This window comes from Aulonocara stuartgranti (assembly GCF_965226115.1).
Source record: "Aulonocara stuartgranti genome assembly, chromosome: 14".
Lineage (NCBI taxonomy): Eukaryota > Metazoa > Chordata > Actinopteri > Cichliformes > Cichlidae > Aulonocara > Aulonocara stuartgranti.
The window spans coordinates 19,465,875-19,492,630 of record NC_138950.1 but is presented as its reverse complement, the minus strand read 5'-3'; the positions used below and the strand labels follow the sequence as shown (position 1 = coordinate 19,492,630).

Genomic DNA, 26,756 nt, shown 5'->3' with positions numbered 1-26,756 from the left:
CACTATGTGCACTATGTTGAATTTTTACCAATACGTATGTGAGTGGATATGAAAGCACTCAGTGACACAAGGGTACTCTGAAAGAAAACTGAAAAGGATGGCCGAGGGTGCTGCAGCTGAAAAAGTCAGAAAATGACTCTTCCAAAGAGGAACGTGTGGCAGGCATTAAGGACAAAAAAAGGGGACTGAGCTGGGATGTAAATATTGAGAAGTTAGGATTTTCAAAAGATTCGATTTTAAAATGAGGAATAAGACGGATTTACTGAACTCTGTGAGCACATTAGGAGCATTTTGACTAATTAAATAAATAATTCATTAACACCAAAGGGCATTTAATTATTTCCTAGTGGTATAACAACCACCTGTATGAAACAAACCAAGTGGAAAAACAAGAATATAATCCGAAAATCTTTTGTATAAATGAGCGCCAGAAGCAGTTAGTGTTAGATTTTTATGCAGCTTTACAAAAAAATGAAAACCAGATGTTGAAACAATGTTTCAGGTCATTGCTCCTGATTTGCAGCACTGTTTATCTTGCACCTTGCGTACTTGTGTTTGTGTGGTTGGAGTACAGGGTGAATAAAAATGTTCAGTATGTGTGATTTCTATCACTTGAGACAAACCTTCAAAGACAAACAAGCATAAGTTAAGCTGCTGTGTGAGTCCAGCTCATTGATGCTCGCGTCTTCTCTTTACGATCACACCGGATTCGAGCATTAGCTCCTGGTTTGAATCAGGTGCTCAATGCTTCTTGAGAAGTTTCTTCAAAAACTTTAACGTATACCCACCCATCGGTCTGGCACTGAGACACTTCACAACCTGCGGTGTAGCTCTAGAAACACAGCAGCTACACGATCACAATGGATGTCAAGAGGGAACACTAAGAATTGATGCTATAGAACAGAAAAGAGATTAATCTTTTTATTTTTTGGTTTGTTTGTGTTTTGCTGGATGATGCTCTACTGCACTTCAGGACAGAGAGGAAATGCAATACCACACATAATATAAAACAATTTTATCTCCAGGTAACAAAGAATTGGTTTTTCTATTGCATCACCGCGACGGTGTAAAGACATTTTCACTAAGACCTCAACAGTGCCTGTAACAAACTCAATCAATAATTGCAAACACATGGCTTGTGGCCCTGCAGTAAAGTGATAATCAATTCTGCGACTCTAGTTTTTATTTTTATTTTTTCTGGAGCTGTTTGTGAAATTAAAGTGGGGAAGGTGACAGCTTTATGTAATGAGACTGCTCTGTAAGGCCCAGGTGGACACGTCAAAAGTTGCATTAAAAAACAAGCTGAAAACGAACGGAGGAGAGCATCCTTAAAGCGTCTGCACAAGTGCACACAAACGCACACATTCTCCCAGGCCGGCGGTACAGGTAAGGAATTCTTATAGAGGCTTTCAGCTGTGGCTCGTCTGCCGCCCACAAGCGAGATAACAGCGACACAGCAATCACACCATGATGAATGAGCTGTGATAGGCACTGAAAATTGCTCCTTGGTGGCTTCCGAAGTTTGGTCCAGGGACTCTATATATCCAAAGTGAAATCAAAGCTTTGCGCTCAGCCAATTCTTTCTTTCACAGCCTCTTTCTGTTGTGAAAACATTGTCTCATTTGTACTCCAACTCAACACGCACACATCTCTACAGTCCCCTGATGCCGTTCCCTCCTGTGCAAAATGAACCGTTCCGTTTGAATCCCTATCAGTCTCAATGAGACCACTGAGTTGTTCTTTGGCGAAATATGGCAATATGTCCTTCCCCTATTCCCAAGGATTGCAGCTGATAAGCCAGTTACAACAACACAGTGGGCCAATTGTTTCTGCTTACAGGGCTACTCTGTGCCTTATCATCTGATTCATCAGCGAGGAGGAGGAGGAGGAGGAGGAGTTGAGCGAGTCATGTCTGTGTTCTGTGTTGTATTCAATGAGTGAGTGAATGACGTGCTGCTGACTAACAATCTGAATCTTTGTATTGTGTTTTTTTTGGATTCTTTTTATTTCCTCTTGTGTGTTTCTATTAATTTTACCTCCTGTCATCGGCTTTCTCCTCTTCTTTGTTTGCCCCGTCCTTTTTAGTTTCACCTCTGTCTTCTGTTCCAGTTAGTTGTAATGAGAATTTATAGTTTCTCAGTCTAGTTTATCCACTTGATCAGCTAAAAGTGTCTCAGTGCTCTAGCACGTTTATTCTCATCACTTTTTGTTCTGGCCGAGTTTCCCTGGACTGATGCTGTATTCAGTTTGCCTCAGAAATTGGTTATCAGTGCTGGACGTGACGTCACTCCTGAGTTGAGTGCATTCCAGTAGTCCAGTAGGAAAAGGTTTTGCTCATTAGGCACAGCACTAGCAGTACAGTGCAATACTTTCTTTCGTACTTAAAGATACAGCTGTAGCAGGTTCATGGAGAAATACACAACATTAGTGATACAGATAGCAAGTTTTAGAGTTTTACTAATGTTTTGTGAGCTAATGCTATCTTGGACTGTGAAGTCAGGGTTACTGGGGATGCTCTGACTTTCCCAGTTGAAAGTCATGAGTCAGGCACAGGAGGCACAGGCATGTGGGCACATGATTGAAAGAATGAAAGCAGAACCTTTATTAAATATAACCACGCTGAAACTCACTAAGGGCTAATGGGGACCTAAACACACCTGAACTAAATCAGAGTAACGAAGCAAGAGAAGGAAGCTTAACACAATGAAGGAGAGACGGAGAACTACCAGAAAAAAGATGGGACATAACCAAACATCCAACACAGAGATGGAAACTTGACAACAAAACACAGAATAACTGAAGCAAACTAAAGCCATGAAGTAAAGCTAGGCAGCGACATTAATTGACCTACAAATGCAAGATTAGCACAAGCAAAACAGCGCAACCTGCAAAAGTAATAAAACAAAAGTTCAGGAATAATACATGATGTTGTATTATTTATATTACATAACCGTTTGTTTGGCTCCTTAGCAAGGTACAGCACTAGCAGCTGGTTGGACACATTCATGTTACTGCCACATTAGAGGACACTGTGGAATATCTGTGGATATCACACATTTGATGTGACAGTCTGTCCATTTTGGTGAGGCCAATTTGCAGAAAACACACTAAAGTAGGTATTTTGTCATTTTCACATTTAGAGTAGTTGTTTTTTAATTAAAGGATCACACAATATTATTCAAAAAAGGACGTTTATTAAAAAGCTGAACATAGGAGCTCTGATTTGAATCAGCTGAGCAAACTAAAGGCATAGTTAGTTAGTTAGGTAGTTGGGACTGGTTACCTTACTGGTCCTACGGATCCAGGTGCACATTTGTTCTGACCGACTTCAGTGGCTGAGTAAGCTATGGTTGCTAGATCAAGACTAGCAACCTTAAAATGGACATCCCAGAAACGTTCCTTACCTGGATAATCGAACAAAATCTTGCACAAATAGACAGTTTGTCTTTTAACAGATACAGGAAAGTTTGAAACTTTTTTTGAATAATTGATAGAATTACTGATCTAGCTGAATTTTTGATTTTTTTTTACAAAAACTCACCATTTTTATTGAAACCAGATTGATAAACGACCCCATACTATGTGACAACATTGTGACAACATTGTGACAAAGTGTCAGAGTGTCGCTGATGGTTAATTACATTTTATTACAATTGCCTGGAAAAATGAAGGGGATACCAATTTTGAGCGACCACCTTAAACTTCGATTTATTGAAGGAAAAGTTACTGAAAGATTTTTCAGTGATCACCAATTCATGCAGGAGTACAAAGTCTGACAACCAACCAGTCTGCTGTGCAGTGCAATGCTATTTCTTTTTCTTATTTCTTTTGCACTTAAAAACACAGCTGTAGCACATTCATGGTTAGAGCCTGATCTTTGTGTATGACTTACACAAATGGTCTCAAATAGAAAACAGTGGGTGTACAGTTCATATGCAGTACATATCATTTACATATGCATTTTACAGTTTTACTTATGTTTATGTGAACTGCTGAACTCAGGTAAAGTTCGTGTTTTTGGCCTGCTCCAGCTTTCTGAGTTGGAAGTCACGTGTTTTGTGAAAAATGTGGATCTAAAATGCAGATCTGAGGCTCAGAATTTAAAGAACAAAAAGGGAACCTTTGTTAAGGTGAAGCAGGTAGTCCAGCAGGCAGCAGAAAACCAAATCCAAACAGGGGATTGTTGAAGGAAGACTCATAGACAATGCAACACCAACAAAGAACTAAGGCAAAGTGACGCTTTAAAAACACACAGAGATGAGATGCAAACTAAGAATTGACATACACAGCAAAAACTCCAGTGTTAATTTAACACTGGAGTTTTTGCTGTGTAGAATAAATAATAAATAATACTAGAAAGTCCACAAATGAAAAATGACCATGACAAGTGTGATTTGAAGGGGTGTTCCAGTCCAAAGTCCTGACTGAAAACTCAAAAATGACAGCAAACTTCAGATAAACGCTTGGCGGACCCAAACCCTGGGAGAGGTGATGAGCAGTAGTAGTCAAACGAACGCACCATAACTCTTTAGTCCATTAAAACTGTTGCATTTAGGTCCTACTTCTTGGAACATTGTGACGGTTTCAACTTGGACTTATTTTTCACTTCTGGAGTTCCCCAACATGCATTAATATCAAAGCTGCTGGAAAATACAACACAGGGGTGCTTATAGAGAACCTTATATTATTCTCAAAAGGTTTGGAAAAGACTTAAATATCCTCTCAAGTAATTAAAGTAGGTATATAATTACTGAAGGTTAATTTAGCACTGTTCAAAATGTGCAATAGCAACTGAGCTTCTGTACTGTTAAATAAATGTCATAGTTCAGGTGTTCTGCACACTGTATGACATGAATGACACGGGGAAAGGTTTTGCTGGTTTTGCCTGCAGCTTTTCAGTTCACCATTCCTCTTTTGAAATATCTACTGCGAAATCTGCGACATCCATTTTTATGCATGACTCACTGCTAATCATGTTGATATACTCATATGTAATAACCACGGGTTGATAAAGTCAGAGGCATTTGAAGGTTATAAGACTCAGCATGTTTGAAGTTGAGTGCTTTTCAGATTGCTGAAGCATCCTCCCTCATACCTGCAGAGGCCGTATATGTTAACTGTATGAAGGCGACAGCCTGACTTATGCCGCCCACTTCCTCGAGTCTCCAAGTGGCAAAAAGTGCATCAGTTAAACTTCTGTCTCTAGGTCTTTTTGACAAACCTTTTTCCCCACACAGCTAATCTTTTATTTATTTACCGTGCAACTAAGCGCATCTTAAATGCTTTTATGGAGAGACTTATGTTAGATTTGTATTGTTGGATTGTCATTTATGCTTAGAAATATATATTTATATATGCTTAGAAGTATATAATCATTTGTAACTTACTGCAAATACTTACCAATATCCTCATTTACAGATCATTGCAACGAGACGACAAAAATGCAGAGGGGACAGAACTTTTGGAGAGAGATAGCGAGGGTAGTCGGGCCATGATTGCAGGCATTTTCCGCACCTTCAAGCGTGTCCGTGCAGACAAGCTATAAACTCTTTTCGCCTTAAGATATGGCTGGACAAAATGCCACATGTCAAAGCTCATTCTCTAGTTTATTAAATCTGTTTTCTGTTTGCGAAGTCTGTCATTCCATAGAGACGATTCCAGTCTGCCCTGCAGTAACTCAAGCTTTTCCCCTGCTTTCCCAGCATCCACCTTCTCACGTGCTCCTAATGCCATCTTTAACCCTGCAGTATTTATATTAATGCAGTTACATTTAATCGCTTCTATTCAACTGTTTTTTTTCTTGGACTTTGCTGTTGCTCAACAGCTGCCTGCAAAGATTCTAGTAAGGTGAATTGTACTTACATGTTTCTCAGCTGGGTGTTTCAGCACTAGATGTTTTACTGAGCTATAACAGCGTGAGACAGTTTGCCTAAAGCATGTTTTAGCTCTACTAATACAAGACTTGTCTAATTTGTCGGCCAAAAAAACTTGTGAGTTTCACAGAATTTTTGTGATTAGTCATTTTGAAATGTGTTTGGCCATTTGTGAAATAACGACAATCAGAGCAAGAGCACTGAGAGAAACTAGTTTCCTTGCTTTTTTTGTTTTTATATAATTTACTTGTGTTTAATCAATTAATTGATTAAATAAGTGAGTAATGAACCAGACACTTGATTTACTCAAGCACTGATTAAAAATAGTCCACATCAAGTGTATAATGAATGTTTTCATTGCAGGAAATATGTGTTTTTCTTTCTGAACTGTTTAAGGATTCTGATGAGTGATGATTGAACAAAGCAGATAAAGGAAGTTGCTCGAAACTGGCACCGCACCCCCCTCAAAACAAGTAGTTAGAGTAGTGAGAACTAGTGCTCACAGGGTCTATATTTACAACAAAGGCTGAGGATGGCTGACATGGTAAATTATTAGCTCCTGCTGATACACTCGGTACTCAGGGCAAAACAATTGAGCAGCATCAGATCCTCTGATCCCAAAAGGACTGAGTGTGGAAGTGAAAACACAAAATGGCTTTTTGATATGGTAATTGTCTGTCAACTAGAGAATGTCAGCCACATGTAGATCAGTCTGAGCTGAGCTAATAAAATGGCACAGAATACTGATGCGTGTGTGTGTGTCAGTGCGCATACAGTCCTTACCAGTATTGTTGTGATGATAAGAGTCGTGTTGAAGAGGGTGTCCGTCACATTGATAGATGGAAGCTTTCTCTCCATGGACAGTCCATCTTCAGAGTGCCACAGGCCAATCTGCAAAGTGAGCGTGCACGCGCGCGCACACACACACACACACACACACACACACACACACACATGCAAACAGATCACCTACTAAGACCATCAGTTGGAAAGGGCAACAGAAACAATCTATGCCTAATTCTCCCACTCTGTGTCTTGTCTTTAAAGGAGACTCAGTGTGACCTTCATAAAAGATTTGGGCCAGACAAAAAGCAGTGGACGGATCGCCACAGCCTGAGACTGTGTGACGGCAAAAGTTAGTGAGACGACCGAGAGAGAAACAGAAATAACACTCGTGGCTCCTGGAGGAGTGCACACAGGGCATGTGCTCAATCAAGAGGCAACAGAATGCATTCATTAAAGCAATTACCGGCAAATCCTATGGCACACAGCCACATTCTCATTACAGCTTGAGTGGGAATTCACACCTCCACCTCACACGGTGTCTTTCCTTTCAATCTGTTTCTGCCATCTCCTGTCTCGTTCATTTATTTACTCGACTCAAGGTTGCCAATCCTGAACTCTATGAGGAGAGTCTCTACAAAGGTTTGTAAATCAGCCTCATGCTGCACTGCTTTACTGGGACAGACATGGAAAACTATGGTGAAGGATTTTCTTGGGTTCTCTAAGCTGTTAAATTAAAAAGTGAAAAAAGAAAATCCAAGGTTCTGCATTAAAAGCGTTGTTAAACTTGACAATTTACTTTCTTCCTGTACTTACTATGGGAGTAATGTTGTGATACTCGTGACATTTATTTCACAAACTGTCATTTCATCCATATGACTGACGTTTGCATGCAGAAGGTAATCCTAAAATCAAAAAACGAGATGATGCGATCCTTTTTTTTTCAGTTGGTGTAATTTTTACTGACGCAGGTTATCTGTGGTTTAGATTTAATATGTGAGAGATAATTTAAGAGCTTTTCAAGCTCATCCTGCCTGCGATGTTTCCACACAGTCATTTATTGTTAAAACACTGTGTAACTGTTAGTTAGAGGAAAAGACGGCGCTTTCAGGATTTGAATAAATATTCCTAAAAACAACAGTTTAGATTCAGACTCTGTCAGTGACAAAGTATTGCACCTCCTCTCAAAGGCTGTAAACAAATTATATCTCTCAAAACAATAATCAGCTTCACCTAATTAAAAATATTATGTAGGAGGAGTGAATGAGAAAATATAGTACCTAATTCAGCAGTGACACATTGTTGGCAAAATATAGTCGCATTCCTTGAATGAGCGCTTTGATTGCTGAACATGGAATAAAACCCTTGAGAATATTCCTGCTGGTCGGAGTCAGACGAGAGAGGACGAGATGTCAAAGTGATTGAAGTGTGATTAAAAAAAATCCAATAAACAGACTTCTTCAAGCTTGGCCCTGGTTTGTTTCAAGGCTAAATTGCCAAATTTCTCTTGAGATTTCAGGCCATTCGTGCTGATCTGTGCTACATTTGGAAGCCATTTAACTACTCTCCTAACACTGATAATGAATTCTGATGTGATATATATCTAAACTAGAAGTGAGAGCTCCCAGACTCAAAGATTTCCTTTGAGAGTATATGATCAAAGAGATCTTGCCTTCCATTTCCTCTGGTATACTTGTTGGGGAGAAACAGCACCTTGCTCTCACAAATAGACTACAGCTACCCAAACTGCCCGCACCAACGCACTGCACACTCTGCTACTGATGGCCTCGAGAAACAGAGGGGGGAGAAAATGTGAACATACTGCAGCATGACCAAAAAGGGGCCAGTGAAATATGCTGCTCAGCAATCAGCGTACACAATCAGCTGTCAGAGCCCGTGGAGGTGGTGGGATGTGGGAGTCTCTGGCTTGGCTAGGCTCAGCAGGTGTCACGAAAGGTCTGAGCATGGGGGTGACTAAGAGGGTAATGGGATGAGGTGGCACCGTGACTCTGGCCCAGGAAGTGTAGGTGGAGAGTGAGAGTAGCAGATGAGCAGGGGGAGAGGTAGCCAGGAAGGGAGAACAAACATATGCTGGAAGCGCAGGAACTGGCCGTTTGGTGGCCCTCCCCTCGACTCTGCTAACGCTAGGAGGAGATAAAGTGGAGATGTGCTCCCTGTGAGTCAGATTTCAGAAGAAGGCATATGCATGCATTAGCTAATGTAAGCAGGAACTCAAAACACACTGTGACATTTAACAAAGATGCTGAAAACGTTTAATGCTGTAATTATTCTTGAGACATTTTGCTATACATTACACTTTACTATTGGTTTATGCAGCAAAAAATGGTAGATTCTCATTATTTGGTATAAACTGGATGAAAAGATGAGAGCAAAGTGTCTAAAAGTTAGAGAGATGCTAATAAATAACTAATTAAAGTGATGAAGTATTAATCAGTGAGCACCACAGTCTGCTATTAATCTGCAGGCCAAGAGAGAACATCAGTAACCTTACGTGTCATTTCCCTCAATATGCATTTTCTAATAAGTGTGTAAGCTGAGTAAACTGTAAACCAGAGGGATCCCTAACCATTGCATGAATCCCGATGAAGTAACAATATTGAACCATTGCATAAAACGTCGTTATACACACAGCACAACCCAAGAAGCCATTAGACTCACAAGCTTTTATCGTGAAGAGAGGAAACAGCTCATTGCCATTCACCAGACTGTTTGTGTGCAACACAAGGGGCTGTATCCTGATGTTTCTCATATGCTGTGCCATTAATTTGGTATTTGCACTGCAGTTACTATAAATTAATACTGCACAGTGCATCCAGTGACTCTAGGAAATAAATTCAGGCTAAATTCGGGCTGCTGATGAAAAGCCTGCACCAGAAATGAGGAAGAACAGGATGTAAGAGAGAAGGGATTGGGTAAGAGCACAAGGAGAAGACAGAGAGAGAGAGAGAGAGACACATAAAAAGATGCATGGGAATGTCAATCACTTACTGAGTGGGTGTGGTGATACTGGCGAATGGAAAGAAAAAAAAATATCAATGAGAAAGTATAAGAAGCAGCCACCTAGGGAGCCAGAACATGAAAAAGCGACAGCAACAGGGAGACTAAAAAGAGAGAGAAAGTTTGTGTTTGAGTGTGTGTGTGTGTGCACGCTGAGAGGAAGAGAGACACACAGAGAGACTGACAACGACACTCTGACACAGTGGAAGGACACGTCCTGTGAGGGTTTACCCACGGTTCATTCTGGAACCTGGAATTACAGCACGAGGAAAAGATTAGGGTGGCTGCTCACTGAAGCGTCAGCATTGGCTGATTTTCCTGTCAGAAAAATGCTGCATCCAATAGGGTGTAGCGAGACTGTGCCGTGACAGACACATCCATCATATATGAGAGAAGCAATAGTACCATTATCAAGCATAATGTCATACAGCCCACTTACACCGAGGCTAAAGCACTCAGGTGTCACAGCGGTGCAAATGAGTTTGGGACGACACTGAAATGTGTGGCTGCGTACTCGCGGGTGTGGGGCTGACGAATAGGACTATCCTCATGTCTGTACTGCGGATGCAAAGTATTCTCGCAGGAGATGGACTTACATGGCAGTATTTTGCTATCTAGGCCTGAAGAAAATATGCTGAAGTAGATGCAGTTTCTGCCTATCAGCGGACATTTCCACCAGTTGAATCAGCAACTAGCTGCTGGTAAAAACAGCGGGTAGTTATATTTAGAGCGTGCTCACTCTGCTTCACAACAATTGCATTGTTCAAACGAAGTACCGGCGTTCTGTGTTTGTGTGTGCAACTGTTATGCATGTTTTCTCTGTGGAATAGTGAGTGGGAAAAGTTCTTTTTTTCCCTTTTTTTTCTTACACAAGCTCTCTACCGTATGACTCATCATCAGCAGGAAAGCGACTAATCAGGGTGGTGCCGTAGGCAAACTTCAGGGGCTAGACAGACACAGGTGGTGGTGTAGGTGGTTGGATATGCCATACATTAAAGAGAGGACTGGGTAAACCACACAGTCGTGACTCTGTTGCCAAGTGATGAAAAGGAGCTACAAACTGTGGCACTTCTAGTTGTTATTTATTTCTGGTCAAGAACTCTCTAATCTCTGGCAGTGAGGGAAAAGTGATGAAAAAGTCAATCTGGTTACATTTTTAAAGTCTGTTGTTTCATAATCGCATAAACTGCGACTTGTGGTATTTTTTTTTATTACTTCCAAACACAAACAAATGCATCGTGTTATTAAAGATTTGGTAATTCATTCCCGAGCCTGTTTGCAAACTCATTATTTGGCATTGTGATGAATAATGCCATTGCTAGTTCAGTAGTCGTAATGAGACACAAGCTCAGGGTTGGAGACGAGCTCCTTCAGTTTGCAGAGCAGATCTTCAAAGCAGTGCTGCATACTCTCCAAGTGGTACATCCCCTGTAGAGAATTAAACAAACAATGGATGCCCCGGCAGCAACAGTCCCTGCTCAGGCTGTGCACCCAGACACTACGGACTGCCCAAATGTCTTCATCGCTAATGATCACATCAGCAGAGAGGTACCAAAACAATGGGGATGGATTCAGACCTTTAGGGGTGTGCTGCAATCTCAGCTTGTGAGCCAGCTCTTTTCCAGATTATCACTCTTGTGCAAAAGCAGTGAAGGAGAACAATATGAGTGGAGATTTTATGTTATCTGGAGTTATGGAGATAAAGCATCCGTTCCCATGGGAAATTTCGCAGGTCTTTCCCTCTGCACAACTACTGCAGCAGCAACACACTCTCAACCTGCCTGTTTCCTTTGACAACCTACTATTTAACGGTTATTCAAGAGAAATAATTTTAATTTTAGCAGATTTGAGACTTTACAGGTTCATATATAAGTGGGATTTTTAGAGTCTGCTTAATGAAGGACATAAAAAAATTAAGCAATGTTTTTATGTCCTGCATTTTTTATGAGGTGAACATAGCACACTTTTGAAATATATCTTAATAAGTTGAAGCATAAATGATTAAACACATTCATGGTTGAGGTTGTGACTTAGGTTTTAGTGAGGAGAAGCACGGAGGAGTAGAAGCGGGAAGCTTGACAGTAGGATCGACTGTATTGCTAGAGATATTTCTTTCATTTTTGTGTCATATATACAGTCCTGTGAAAAAAGAAGTACACCCTTAGTACTTCCATAGTATTTAAGATGGTAAGTGATGATAATCACTTTAACACTTATGTGATCGATCATCAGAAAGTGTGAGCAAAAGCACAGGTTTTGACAGTTTGCTAGTCTGGAGCCAAAATCTTACCACGAGCGCCCATCCCGGCAAATTCAATCCAAGATCAGATGGTGCAAAGCTCAGAAAAACTGCAAAAAAACCCCGAGAGCTACTTACTCTACAGTGCTCAGTCAGCATCTTAAATGTTGAAGTTCATTAGAGGTTTCAATCAGAAATTGACTGAACAACCTTTCTTGTTTGGAAGGGTTGCCAGAACACGACATGGCAACACAGCTTAGGTCTACAAGGCTGCGTCTGAACAAACCACAAGACTTCTGGAACAAAGTTCACTTTGGATAGATGAAACCAAAGTGGACTTTTCTGGCAGTAACACACAGTGCCATGTTTGAATGAACCAAACACAACTTGATGATTCAGTCTTTGTCTTGTTTTGCAGCAGCCACGGGACCTGGGTACCTTGCAGGTGTTAAACCCACTTCTGTATACCCTTATTTATCCCTTACTGACTTCTACTAAAGGTGGTTCTACAAGCTATTGAACCATGGGGTGTGCTTAGTTATCACAGTCTTCTGAAAACTTTCTTTTTCACATGGATTCATAGAGATATTTTTAGGCTTCCTCGCTTAAAAAAGTTTAAAGGAAGCATATACTGTAAATAGGTACAGTAGAGCAAATGTCAATGTTATACTGACTTTTACAAAAAGTTACAAAATACTAAAAAAAAAAAAAAAGCACAGCGATCACGTAGAATGTGAGTATGATATCAAATGAGACTGCTTTGAAGAATTCACCGGGATTGTCTGGAGAGCAGAGAATGCCCGGGAGAGAGAACAAATGAAACAATACCTATACAGTTACAAAGCATCTTTGGTTGTTCTGCACCTACATTAGAGTATATTGAGATTCTGGAATTCAAGGGTGCGCTGGGTAGACCGATAAAAACTTAGACACAGCGGCAAACTTGCCGGCACATAGGCACATAGGCACCCAGGCACAAACACGTAAATTTGCATGTACATGCATATTACAGACACACACACACTCACACACACGCAGCCAAGCAACACATACACAGCCTCACCCAGCCTTGAAATCCGTTAAGACTGGGGATCTTGCAAAACAGCTCATCCATTCTGCTTTTGATCTATTCCCCATCTCCAGCCTGCAAAGTGCAAACTGAGAAAAACAAAAGAGGAAAGGGGACTGCTGTACGTCTCCCAGAGACCAAACAAAGGCTAGAACGGGAGACACACACAAAGGATGCCGGTGTGTGAGTCTCTTCTTCCACAAATTCAATATGAATTTCAATATGCAGTCACTGATTCAGCACGGGGAAGAACATTTTGAGAAGATTCAGGAGGATTGCACTGATTTTGCATTTGATTGCTTACAATTCAGAATGCCTTGCTTTGAATGGTGCCACCAAATGTGCCTGGAACTTGTTTCTTGCACTCAGGGGGTGGGTGCAGATGTTTTAAATCTTATCTTTGAGATGCTGAAGAATTCCTTCAAGGTTTCTGACGAATCTTGCCAAAAAAAATAGTGAAAGTAAAAATATCCAGAGGGAGAATATGTCAAAAGACAACAAATGTGGCTTGTAAACAATGCTGCCTAGCTTCCCCCTGTCCCAGGCATTTAAATCAACAGCTGTATCATAAATCCGACACAGTCTCCAAGTGTGCTACATCCTTGCGTGTATGTGTGTGTGAGTGCAAGAGAAAGAAATAAGCACGTCAGATAGAGTTAGTCTTATAGTTTTATACAGTGTGCACACACGCTCGGTGCACAGATCAGCACGAACCCATTCATGTTAGGCCAGATATTCTAATCACACTTCAAAAGTGATACATTAAATTACATTTGTGACTTGCGATTAGCATTCATCCACACTCAAGAAAATTAAATGAAAATGAAATGAGGAGAAATGTAATAAGAAAAAGACTTGCTAGCAGACAAGTAGTTTTCTCTTAGAATTCATAGCTTCTCTGACCTCCAGGACTGTGTGCAGCGCTAATAACAGAGACAGCTTTGTGCGCAATAAACTAGAGGGGACGAAGCCGCTCGTAACCAATCCACAGTTTAGTGACATTAGCAAGAGGCCATGTAGCTTTTCTACTGTAACTAAACTTTATGTAACAGGTTCCTACACCAGGGCACTTTTTTCTCCCCCTACACTAAAAGGCTTTTCCAAACCTTTCCTCTAAGTTTACATGGTGGTATGCTAAAAAAAATAAAAGTCAGTGTGCGCTGATCAGAGAGCATCACTAATGCTGGTGAGATTAAAGCAACATAAAAAGAAGGAGCTACTCTGGAGAGGACTGATTGTTAAAAAAAATGAAGAAAGCATGCAAAAGGTTGTTTGAGGAAGTGATAAAAAGGAAAGTGTTTGCTAAAAATCACAAATTTAATTTAAAATTTGACAAGGAGGATTTAAACATCTAAATGTCCTGGGGGAAAAAATAACGTATACTTTTAGTCTTCACAAAAATTCCCTCAAAACAACAACAACAATGAAACGAACAACAGGATGTTTAAAAAACTACACACACACACACACACACACACACACACACACACACACACACACACAAACCCAGCTATAGCAGTTTGATGCTAAGAACAAATATTTGGTCCTGCGTTGCTTGTGAATGCTGATACTAGGATATAGTTTGCAACACATATAGTAAGATACATTTAAGAAAAGCCCTTCCGGCAGGATCTTGGATCCACTCATCAGAGATGCTCGGCAATATTTCAGGGCCAATTTTATTTTACAGTGAAATAATGCAGCTGCATTGCATACTGGCAAAGAAACGTGAGATTTATACCACAACAATGTGTTTTCCCCTGCTTGCAAATAGCAGCTTTAGCTCAAACGAATACCACATACTTGCTTTGCTGCCATATTTGTTCCTGTCTGGAGAGCCGTTCTCATGGATTTGAAATTTCACAAGTTATTTATGGATTTTGAAGAATGGGGTGTCAAACACAAGGCCCGCGGGACCAGAATGGGCCTAGCAAAAACACTCCAATCTGGCTCACTGGATGGCATTGTAAAATGTGAAGGGGGGCATTAACTTTGGAAGTCTTCTAACTTTTCCTACTGATAAGACCTCCCCCCAATGGCTCATACTACACTAAAGTAAGGAAATAATAATTACAGTAAAACTAAAACTATCTACAATAGAAAACTCATCTTTTTACAATGGGTAGTTAACGCGTAGTTAAAAGAAAGGGGAGTTTCTTTGGTACGACCCACTTGACATCAAAGTGGGTTGTGTGCGGCCAACGATGTAAAAGGAGTTTGACATCCCTGTCAGATCAGGTTTTGAGCCAAATAAAGACCCAGGAGCAAAAGTTGGGCCAGGAAATATACAGCACCAGAACACCTTATTTAAAGAGAACATTTTGAGGTCCTTTATTCTATTAAAACAGCTAGACTTGGTGTAAATGCGCTGCTACAAAATAAGATATGAGCGTTCCCTCTTATGTGGACACACACATGCTTGAGTCGCACAGCTGCAGGAGATCAGAGGCCTGCCTCACTTTGTAAACATACTCTAACCTTAGTGGCAGCAGATCTAGCAGTGGTCCTTGTGTATTTAGACCATGTATGTCTATCAGACCTGGTTAAGATGTACTCATCTCCGCTGGAGCCTGAGGCAGAAAAAGAGATCCAAGCCACGTCATGGTGTGCTGAGCTACACCAGGCCCCTATGATAATGCCCTTCAAGGAAAGGAAAAAAAAAAGGGTGGAGGCAGTCTTGAATCTGTCAGCCCCCCCCCAATCCTCTCTCCCCCGTACCTGTCCCTCTCCCTCACATTGCAGCAGTGGATGGAAATTGAATTGAGTACATCTGCATCTGCAGCAGCGGGGGCAGCTAGAGTAATAGTGTTCTGAGAGATGGGTTGGGAGCAAAGAAAAGGGGAGGGGAGGTAAAAAGCAGATTGCCATAATAAACGCAGGAGCAGTGCTGACAGAAAATAAATAAATCCAATAGAAAACGGAAAGAAATTGTACGAGCACATCCACCCTTTAACGGGGGGAGGTATTTGTGTAAATAACACAGCTCAAATAGCTCCATGCAAATTGAAGTGGTGCCCACTCAGTACGTGTGCGTGTCCGAGAGTGAAAGCATGTGCCTTTATGCGTCTAGGGTATTCCAGGCACTCAGCATTCCCCTCAGATAAAGGGAAGCAGATGAGGATAAAAAGAGCCTCCTCTTACTTCATCACTTCCGTTGCCTCGCTCCATCTTTAAAGACCTTGGCACAAGGACACACGGGGACTATAGTTTATTAAAAAAGCAATCTGGCTGTAAATGTTCGAATGATAATACAGGAAATTGGAAAAGGTCTATGGAGGCTGGTCTGGATGATTTAACAGTTTATTGATGATCTCGCAAAGATTCACTATATGTTCGGCGGGATGAAGAACCAAAAAAACAAAAGGATAAAAAAAAAAAAGAAAATCAATATCCAAGATAAAGGAAGGCGCACAGCAACCGAGGACTGTTTATTTACATCAGCAAAACAAATGGTTTGAATAGTGGCTGCCACACATGAAACTGCGCGAAATGAGGCAAAATAATCAAAATAAATTTGACTGTTGTGCCAACAAAAAAAGAAATTGGTTCCATATATTTGGATCATTCACATCACTCCTTTTGCCCAATCGTACGTAATCTGCCCCGATTAGAAAGGCATGAGTTGGGGAAGTTACTCGGGGTTACCAGCTTGTGCAGATGCTCGGGCTGGTGGTGTTTCTGTTACCATCCATCCATTTTCTTCTATTTATGCAATTCAGGGTGGTAAAGGTGGGGCACACCCAGGACAGGTTGGCGATCTCTCACAGGGTCAACACACAAAGACAACCACGGTCTATTTAGAATCACCAATTAACTTAACATGCATGTCTTTGTACTGTGGGAGGAAGTTAAGAGGACCCAGTGATAACCCACACAGACAGTGGGAGAACATGTAAACTCCACTCCACGATCTTGTTGGTGTGAGGTGACGGTTACTAACCACAGCACCACAGCACCGCCCGTTTCTGTCCCATAAGTTTTAACAATGAAAGGAAAGAACTCCATTTCACAACATGTTTTTGAGTTATGTTTATGGTATGAGTCATGAAAACAAAGGAGAGTTTCAGTCACTAACAGAGCGCTTCAAATTCTTTTGTTGTTCTTTGACCTTTGAAAAGCTGAAGCAGTTTCCGCTCAGCTCAAATACCAATACACAGCAACCTTGGAAGCCTTTTAAACGAAAACACACACACGCCCGTGTATAACTGTCAAAGTCAAATCTTGCACGCAAACTGTGCCAAGCAGCTTTGGACTCAATAATGAGAACAATTTGCCTCAAGTCATGCTGCAGTTGGCCTTTAGTCTTTCCCACTCATGGCCAGCGTGTGCAGGTCTAACATGCTCTTAACTGACTTCCAGCATCATGGTCTCTTTCAGCCACCACCTCAACAGTTTCTATTTCTTCCTCCCTTTCCTCCGCCCACCCCTCAGGTGGCTTCCACGCTAAAGACGTGATTTAAAGCCTCCATTAAAAAGCTTAATGAGCAATATTCTTCCTTCCAAGAAGTCACCAGGAGAGTTTGCAGCTCACCATGTGCATGTCGCACGTACAAACACATACAAATACGCAGGACACCGAAAGGCTTGTGCAGCTTTTATAGCACCCTCTTCTGCATTCTCACATGCTCTCACACAACAGAGCCTAGCAGTAACAGGCAACAGCTTGCCTAATCCAAACTGCAATAATTACTCATTTTACAGCTTCCTCCAATTAACCGGCGTGCTGCTGTCATTGAGCTCCATGCAGAAAATGAGGGCCAGTCCACAGAGGCTAGGGGGAGCTGGAGAGAGAGAGCGGCTGGACTGTAGAGTCAGTCTGTGCTGCAGTGTGTTTGTTTTGGAAAGGGTTTGTGCCCCCGCTAAACCACCATAAATGGTGGTGGGCTTGTTGTGTATGATTGTGTACAGAGCCAGGAAAGCGGGCAGCAGGGGATGGGACCAACCCCATCAATGCTTTCACATAAGCTCTCACAAAAACACACAAACACACAAGTATGAATAAAAAAGGAATGCATGCAGATGAAGACACGCAGGCACACTGGCTGGTGGTTGCTAGATCAGTCAGAGGTCCTACAGCTGCTGTAGCCCAGTATCATAAAAAAATGGGAACCGATCCTCCAAATAGCAAACTGCTGTAATCCACTCCAGCAGGAAACAGTGTCATCATTTGATGCTCCTGGAGAGAGAAGAAAGCAGCCGGCATTCAAAAGAACAGGTTGAGTCGCATTATCTATTTGTATATATCCAGATTGATAGTGTTTTACAGATTAACCCCGGTGTTCACACCATCTGGAGAGTACTCCCCCAGAAACATGTTCACGTTAAACTGCAAGCCAAGGAGTTCTTTGTGCTGTACTTCTTCATCTAGCTCATTACACAAGACCCACTGTGGAACAGGATTACCCTGTGTCTTAAAATGAAATGATTAGTCGTTTCAGTCAGAAATATGGGTGGAGGTCATTGTCGTTGCCTTTAATATTAGGTCTGGTAGAACAGGAATGAAAAAAACAGAGTCCCGGCTGTTATTTTCTGTGCAGATTATAATTTTACCGTTTCTGATTTTACAGCTTTGTCTTTGCCTCTTTTCTTTCTGTCCTATTTTTCTCTTGCGTGCCCTTTCTGTCTCATTTACTTTCTGCCTGTCAGCCTGTACCCTCATCGCTCATTTTTCCTCCCCTCTCACCCCTCACCTGCCTCTCTCACCTCCTCTGAGCATTAGTGTTGGTGCCTCGGCCAGAACACGGACAAAGTCATGCCAACTTCACCATCATCGCTGGCCCACCTGGCTGCCGGCGCAGGAGCAGCTGGGAAATTTACTTTGCCTGCCAAGACTCAACAACAAATATTATTGCACGAGGCAGCCGCATCATATTCTGGAAATAGGGTAGGTTAACTGAACTGTCATGTGAAATGGTTTCAAGTTTTCAGAAATTACCAAAATGTGATCAAATTAAACTCGTACAGTTAACGCGCTCTGGGTGGAACGCTTCTTATCTCGAATCAGACTCATTTGGTCAAAATTGCTAAAGAAGCAAAAAGAAAACTATCTAGTTCTCTGACTTAAGGTTTGAAAGTAAAGTACTAATAAAGTGTAAACATTTGGAGTTTGACTAGTACTAATTAAAGCCCAAAGTTGATGCAAATATTATTGTATAAGTTGCTTTTTTTGTCTTTTAGAAGACAAAGAAAGAATGAGTACAGCCTCATTGTCATTCACTGCTACAGATGTGGAGGTCTGACGCATGGGTAGAGTATTTGATGTAAAAATAAAGCTTGATGAGTTTCTCCAAATCATATTAATCATGTGCTCCAGCACAAACGCTGATTACCACTCGAGTCACAGCTGATCGTTTATCATTTATCATTAGGTTATAAAATAATTCAGAAAACAAACCCCGTTTAGTGACTAGGCCGACTGATCGGTAAATAGGATGTGTAGCTGTACACTCATCCGAAAAGGTTTTTGCCTGAGCAATAACTTAAGCCTCTTTTCCAACAGCACCTACTCAGCTTGACTGTACTTGACTCTGTTTGATTTTTAGGGTTTTCCAATCAGTGCAGGTACCTGGTATCAGGTACTTTTTTAGTACCTACTTGGCCAGGAAACATGAGAGCGACTTCTTCACAAAAGTCAAACCCGCCATCTTTGATACCCAGCAATGAGGGGAAATAGCTACAAACAAACCAACACTGCAATCCAGCGACACGGTGCAGATATTTACCATGAGCTCAGCAGCAGGTGAAACCATTGCCTTGATGTCCTCCGTTGTTGTGTTGTGTTTGTGTCATATGCAAATGATGTCATGGGACATTCAGGCTGCTTTGCTATAATGACCCCACCCACGTTGAGGTGGTACTCAACTGTAATGGAAAATGATCGAATGTAATGGAAAGCGTCTCACATCATTGCCGTTTGCAGGCATTTGATTATGCACAGCTCTCTTAAGGTCCCACCATAGCATTTCAATAAGGTTACTGCCTGGACTGGACCATTGTGGCACATAGATTCTTTTCTGTTGTAGATTTGCTGGTGTCCTGTTGCATGACCCCATTCAGTTGTCAGACAGATGTCCTCATATTTGACTCTAGAATGCTTTGGTATACAGACTGCAAGGCCCCCAGGTCCTGTGGCTGCAAGAAAAAAACTCCTGAATCATCACCCCCTCAATCACTATGGCTACATGGCTGCCAGTTGATCTGAGGTGTGTGTGTGCTGATACCCTGTGTTTGTGGCTCTGTGTATTATGGCTAAACATCTCTACTTTGGTCTCATTTGTCCAAAGGACATTTTTTCAGCAGTCTTATGGTTTCTTCAGATGAGAGGGAGAAGACACTCTTCTCCCGGCAGCCCTGGAGGCCTGTAAATTCTGAAATGTAGCTCTTGGGTTTTTTGCTGCTTCTCTGAACACTGCATAGTCTAACCCAAGGGTGAATTTGCAGGGATGTCCACAAGATTGTTAACACAAACTTGAATGCTCCACACCAACAAACACAGAGGTGCTTACTGATAATCAGTTAATTGAGTGCACTTGATTGGTAGGGCCCTGCTGCGACTTCTTAATTCATATGGAAGCAACGGGGACAACAAGGGCAACAGGTAAGTAGATTATTAGTAGTTACAGTTATGTTGTTACTTGCGTTGAAATTGTGCTTCTGTTATCTGCAAGACAGATAGTTGGATAGATGGATGGATAGCAGCAAACTGTTCTAATGTGTGAAATGCCTGCCAGAGAAATTCAATTTGTGACAGTGATTGGCTGTAGAGTGTTGTGCCCCTAAGGAACTGATGATCACATGTTTGGGGATCTTCAGTGCAGCCACAGGACTGAGGGTGCGATGGGTGCCACTGGGTAAGGAAAGACGGAGGAAGCAGGGTAGAGAAATGGAGGCCGGTGGCTGTGCATATTATGCCTCATTGCTCTCTATTTCCCAACAGCGTTGGCTGATGCATGACATTCTTTTTTCTTTCAGGTTGCATTTTAAATGAATGACCTCTCCCTAATGCACATTCATTGGCGAGACACAGTGTGGGCATCGTAGACAATGCTGCTGCTATTCTATTTTTACAAAACAAAAGACCTGAAGTATCAACTTGTCATGTGCATACTGGTAAATATTCGGCTAAAACTGCGTGTGTAGGTGTGACTGTATGTGTGGGCAGCGGGCCACCTTGCTTATCTCTGCCAAGGCCCTAGCACCTCTGGTGTCTGCCTGGCTGAGGCAGCCCCAACCCAAAAGCAAGTGGGAGGTGTTATTCAACAAATCAAACAACACCCCCCCCCCCCACCCCGTCTAACACCTTTTTTTTTCCATTACCATAACTATAAAGCAGGGTCTTTATAATGCTTCTGGTTGAAATCATCACATTAGGCTTGATAGTATCCATCCTTCTGCTTGACTGGACTAGTGCCAGTCTAACAAAAGGGGACATGAGGAAACACAGACAAGGTTAAAAAATGCAGATGGGCCACAGTGTCTGACTGTTTCATGGGTTGCCTGGATAAGATTGCCCTCACACTCAGACGGGAACTCAATCTCTGCTTTCAAGGAGATCTTTTCAACTAAAAGGGTCAAAAGATTTGAAGCGCTATGAAATACGGTGAAGTCTCGTCTCTGTACTATCAAATCTGTCCCTACCTTATCAGTGGCAAAGCAGAGTAACAACAACTACTTAAAATGCTGTAGGTAAGAAAGGGAACAGGAGACATAGGCTGTCAAGATGAAATGTAAAATACTGAGTCCTGGCATCCAAAACAGGGAATACATAATAAGGGAAGATGATAGACTTTAAGTCCATTGGCTGAATAATAACAGTAATAGACAATAAGAGGAATAGAATAAAAGAATTATTGCTGCTGTATTTCAAAAATACTGAGCTAGTTTAGACATTGTTTTTTTTCTCATTGTTTTGATATGCCTGCTTTAGAATTCCAGCTACAGTATTAAAATATGATCCACAGGTCATGCATGTGTGTACATTTATGATCTGTTTATCAAACGAACACTTGCCTTTGCACTGGCAAACCATGCCATATGTATATGTATTTCTTGCCCAGCACTGAAGTGTTTATGGATAAAAATACCCATTTTATTTTTAAAGGAAATGTCATGTCCCTGTATGCATGTATAAAATTTGACGCACTGTCATATATAAGCCATTTCATACACAGTCAGAACCTTTTAACTGTATTACGCACATTACTCAGTTTCCTACATGAACCACACTGCAGTGCCTGTTGCAAAACATCAGTGTACAAAACTATAAACTATACTTGTGTGTCTCATGTGAGAGGTGCTATCTTTGTAAATATTCTAAAGCCCAAAGTTACCAGGCTGCTACCATAAAAGCAAACATGACAACAGACAGATTCTCAAAACTTTTGCTGCTTGTGTGATGATGTTTGCCTTTGAATCCTTTCTGCCTCACATATAACCAAGATTTGTACCTGGGAGATCACCCACAGCTTTTTAATGCTGGTGACGGCTTGGCCCCACTGGGCATTTGGAGATGGAGCTGATGGATGGGAGGGTACAGTGGGCTATCAATTTGCTTGAATAAACGTCCCCCCAGCAAGTCTTGAATTTGAAACAGTGTTTTTGTTTTTCCCTGCTTTACCAAACATTTGGCCAGGGGTTCTTTATCGGGCAGACATAAGTAGACAAATTTTATGAATTTCAAATTCATTTTAATATTCAGACATTTTTTCCAAAGATAAAATGTGCTGGGGTGACAGTTTTGATTATAGGATTTATGGCTATCCAAACTTTTTGAACAGGTTTTAAAATGAGACTCTGGAGAGTAACAGTGAACTTTAATATGATTGGTCAGCAGACAGAAAAGGACAAGAGTCAGTGTTCTGCATTTTCCCATTTCTGACAAATAAATTAAAAAAGACCGCTTACGCTGTAGAAAATTAAGAGCCATATAACAAGACTGGTTATAAAAGAAACTTATGCTAAAACCTCTTTATGGGGTTTTAAAAATTCCTCTTTGCAGGAACAAACAGTTGCTGCAAGTCAGATATTAGAGATCTGAGGCCTAATGCTTTCAAATTTGGTAATCCTTCAGATGAAGCATCAAAAAGCTCTGCTATAACATCTTCAGCCCCTGAATAATAGATATAGAACATAGCTCAAATGCACCAGAAGCTGTGTTATCCATTCATTAACAGACCATATTCAATGCTGCTAAAAGCTTTTCATCACTTACATTTGATTACTGACCCTTTATATTCTTTGTAATCCCTGTAAATGTCCTTAATCTATTAGGAACTATATGAAATGATGTACCCAGGCATACACTGAATTGGTCTTGGACCCTGATTCTGTTTGATTTTTAGTTCACTTTCATACTTCACACTTGAACATGATTTTGTATTCTGAGTCTTAAGCTCTTAGTTTCAGCTTCGATTTTTTCTTATAGTTTTTGTCGACCATGTGTTGTCTCTAGCTTTACTTCTTGTCTTTTACCTTAATTGTGTTCAGCTATGGTTAGTTTCACTCCTGTTTCAATTCCCTTGGTACCTCGTGTGTATTTACAGTATAGCTTCAGTTTGCATATTGTGCATCTGTTCTGTCATTCCTAGTGTTCCCTATGTGATCTCCCTACTTCATTCCTGGAATTCCAAGTGTTTGAGTTTATCCTTTGGATTTGAGACTGTTTTTCCTCAGTTTTTGGATTCATTTCTTTTGATTTTTTTTAATTTTTTTTATTTAATCAGAGTCAATAATAGCTCTGCTACTTCCACATACTCCCAGCCTATGTTCGGTGTAACGTGCTACTGTAATCCACAACATTTTTCAGTAGTTCAGTAATGTAACACATTACTGTTGTAAATTTAGCGATAAATACAGTAGTTACAGTTATTATTGTTGTTACGTGCGTTGTAACGGTGCTTCAGTTATCTGCAAGGTGGGCAGATAGAAAAAACAGATAGACAGATAAAAAAATCTAGCTTTGTTTCCCCCCTAAATTTTGCTTCTTTTCTTCCTCAGCACTTGAGTTAATCACTTGATTTCCGTTCCTATGCAGGGAGAAGGAAAATAACAAGTGGTCTACAGCTTTTGAGGAGTGGAGATATGGTCATTACGTTTATTTTTACTGCACAAAATACCGTGATGGTGAAATCCAAACTGCACCCAAGGCAAACACCTACATAACACTGCTAACAGAACTTCGGCTGGTTTTCAACTTTGCTTTGAGTTCTCGGTTTTGTATTCGTCCACAAAGAAAGATCACGTTTAGCCTCAGGTTTATATTGTTAACTGGTAATTTTGTAACAGTTACATTTCAGATATTTTTTTTTAATTGATCCATATGACATTAGTATTGGCATATATATAGCCATGTTTCTAAAACTAATAATAAAAAGAGCAGCAGCTAAGCTGACTTTAAAGGTGACATCTGTGGTTACCTAAATTTATTTCCCACAAAAATATGATTCACCTTCAAAGAGGCACGCTTAGTATTTACTTTTGTCCTCTGGAAACTCAACCTTTTGCAAGTAGGATAATGGAGAGTGTTTGCTCCAAGAGATGTCAGCTGAACAAGCGTTATCACAGCTCCCTGCTGCACAATCCAGCTTCAGTTGCCTTACTGCTATAAAGACAACTGAAACATTTGCCCAAAGTACTGCTCTACTGGGAACAGGACTGTGCCGGAGCGCTTTGTGTTCAGCAATAACATTTATATTATAGCCAGTGTATATCTAAAGAGCAAATCTGTGTGGGTCACTAAAGAAATAATAAGAAACCTGTGTATAAATCTTTTTAACCAATCTCACGAACATTTTACCACCGCTAGGAAGTGCTAGTGTTAGCTGAACCTAAACCTATTTAATCTAAAGAAAGATAATTTCAGCATCAGATCTGTGTGATGGAGGTACTTTACCTGCCTCAGGCCGTCCTTGCTGTTCTGCATGATCCTCAGGGCATAGTTAGACCGCTGTCCTTTGCTGTTGAATTCAATGTGCCCTGTTAGACCTTCCAATTCTACCTATCCAACAAAGAGACGGCACACATGTTAAAAGATATCCCGTCTGCTTCCCTCTCGGCGGTACCTATTGTGAATATGACTTGAGGTTACTTTACTGCTGCTGTCTCTGTATGAGCCGCCTGAGCACTATTTGTCATATTTAAAATAAGAATATGGAGACAAGCTGGTAACAGCTTCAATTTAGGGCAAAAAAGGAGAGTGATTAGTTGTGTCCTCTTTCTCAGAGTGAGAAAGACAAATGGTCTGATATCGAACACGTGTCACATTTAAGTATTTCAGTCACTTACAGTCATTTCGCCCTAACAGGAAAACACATTTTATTCCCTGACAGCACATCTTTATCTCTCCTCCTCCACTGTGTCTCAGTATAATGTAGAGATGAGATAAACTGACCTAGTCGATAGGAAGCATATCGTTAAAGAAGAAGACAGCACGGACATTATCTGCTGTCGGTAAAAATATCTAGACTTTAAAATATCCAATTAGCACGCAAAGAAAGATAGAAGAAAAGCAGTAATGAAAAGCTCAACAAGTATTATCGGACAAGCTACTTTTTGGGGACAGCCTCAGTGACTTCCAGGAGTTTCTGATGCTTGTCAAGAGTTGACAAAACAAAATTTGTGAGCTTTAGAGTTTTGGCAGTACTTCTCAATGTATTACAAAACTGTCATATGTTTACTGACAGCAGATAAAAGTGAATATTAGAGGTGCTGGTACATGAATTTTGTTAAATTATTGGTCAGAGCCACATAGCTGACTGATGACCGTACCAATGCCCTTTCATAACTCTAGGAAAGAAAAAAATCCAGATTTTTCCAAAATTTTCAAGCATTCCTTGAAACTAAGCTTGGACAGTCTTGTAATCTCAATCATTCTCCAGCAGAAGCAGCCTTACCATCCTCAGGTAATTCATGAGGCTGGTGCCGTGCTCCCAGATCTTGGAGGACTTGCAGGAGAGCTGAGTGGCTCCGACGTTCTGGCTACGGTTCAACTCCTGGACCGCCGCCACCACAGCGTATACCGCATCAAAGAGCAAAGCTGACGAGAGCTGCAGAGGCAGAGGGAAGGAGGCAGGTGAATGTATTATGCATACTCACACACACACACACACACACACACACACACACACACACACACACACACACACACACACACACACACACACACACACACAAAGCTGCAAAAACCCAAAGCACACAAACTACAAGCGTAACATATCAGCGGTTAGTGGTTAGCGAGGGGTTAACCAATCCCTTGTGTGGCAACAAGATTATTCCATTAGATCATTAGAAAGACTCTGATCTGCTGACAGCGTTGAAAATCATCTCTCTCTCCCTCCATCTCTCGGAGAGACTCTGTCCTTCCTGCTCTTATCCCCAATGAAGCTGGCACACCCTGACCATTCCAATTACTGCCTGCCTCTCTCAGTCTGGGCCAAAAAACAGTGGGAGAAGCAGCTTTTCCTCTCATCTCCTCTGTACAAACAGCCTCAAAGTCACCGCAACAGCATCCTGCTATGTACGTTTTATTAAAATGCACGCTGCTTTGCATTAGATTCTCAGTAAAATCCCAAGCCTCAGTGCTGTACATCTGTGTAATGGAACTACAGATTAAACTGATGCTGATAGAAGGCTGAGGGGGATGGTGCTGCGCAGTAAATCTGGGAGGCCAAACAGAACTAAACAGCCATTAAACAGCACAACTCTGATGCATTACACAGCCTTGAATTGACAAATGCTTTTGGCGAATTAAAGGCACCGTTCACCCCAGGATTGCCTC

At 41.2% G+C, this 26,756-nt stretch overlaps 1 protein-coding gene across 2 annotated transcripts in view; it reads right to left on the bottom strand.

Annotated features, from left to right (window-relative positions):
• The window catches only part of grik4 (glutamate receptor, ionotropic, kainate 4), a 384,934-nt gene that overhangs the window by 32,208 nt on the left and 325,970 nt on the right, over positions 1 to 26,756 (bottom strand). For both annotated transcript variants that reach the window (XM_082502815.1, XM_082502816.1), the window contains 3 exons: positions 25,873 to 26,025; positions 24,873 to 24,977; positions 6,657 to 6,764 (listed from right to left, as the gene is read on the bottom strand). In XM_082502815.1, the coding sequence (XP_082358941.1) occupies positions 6,657 to 6,764; positions 24,873 to 24,977; positions 25,873 to 26,025 (366 nt within the window). The remainder of the gene's footprint in view (positions 1 to 6,656; positions 6,765 to 24,872; positions 24,978 to 25,872; positions 26,026 to 26,756) is intronic.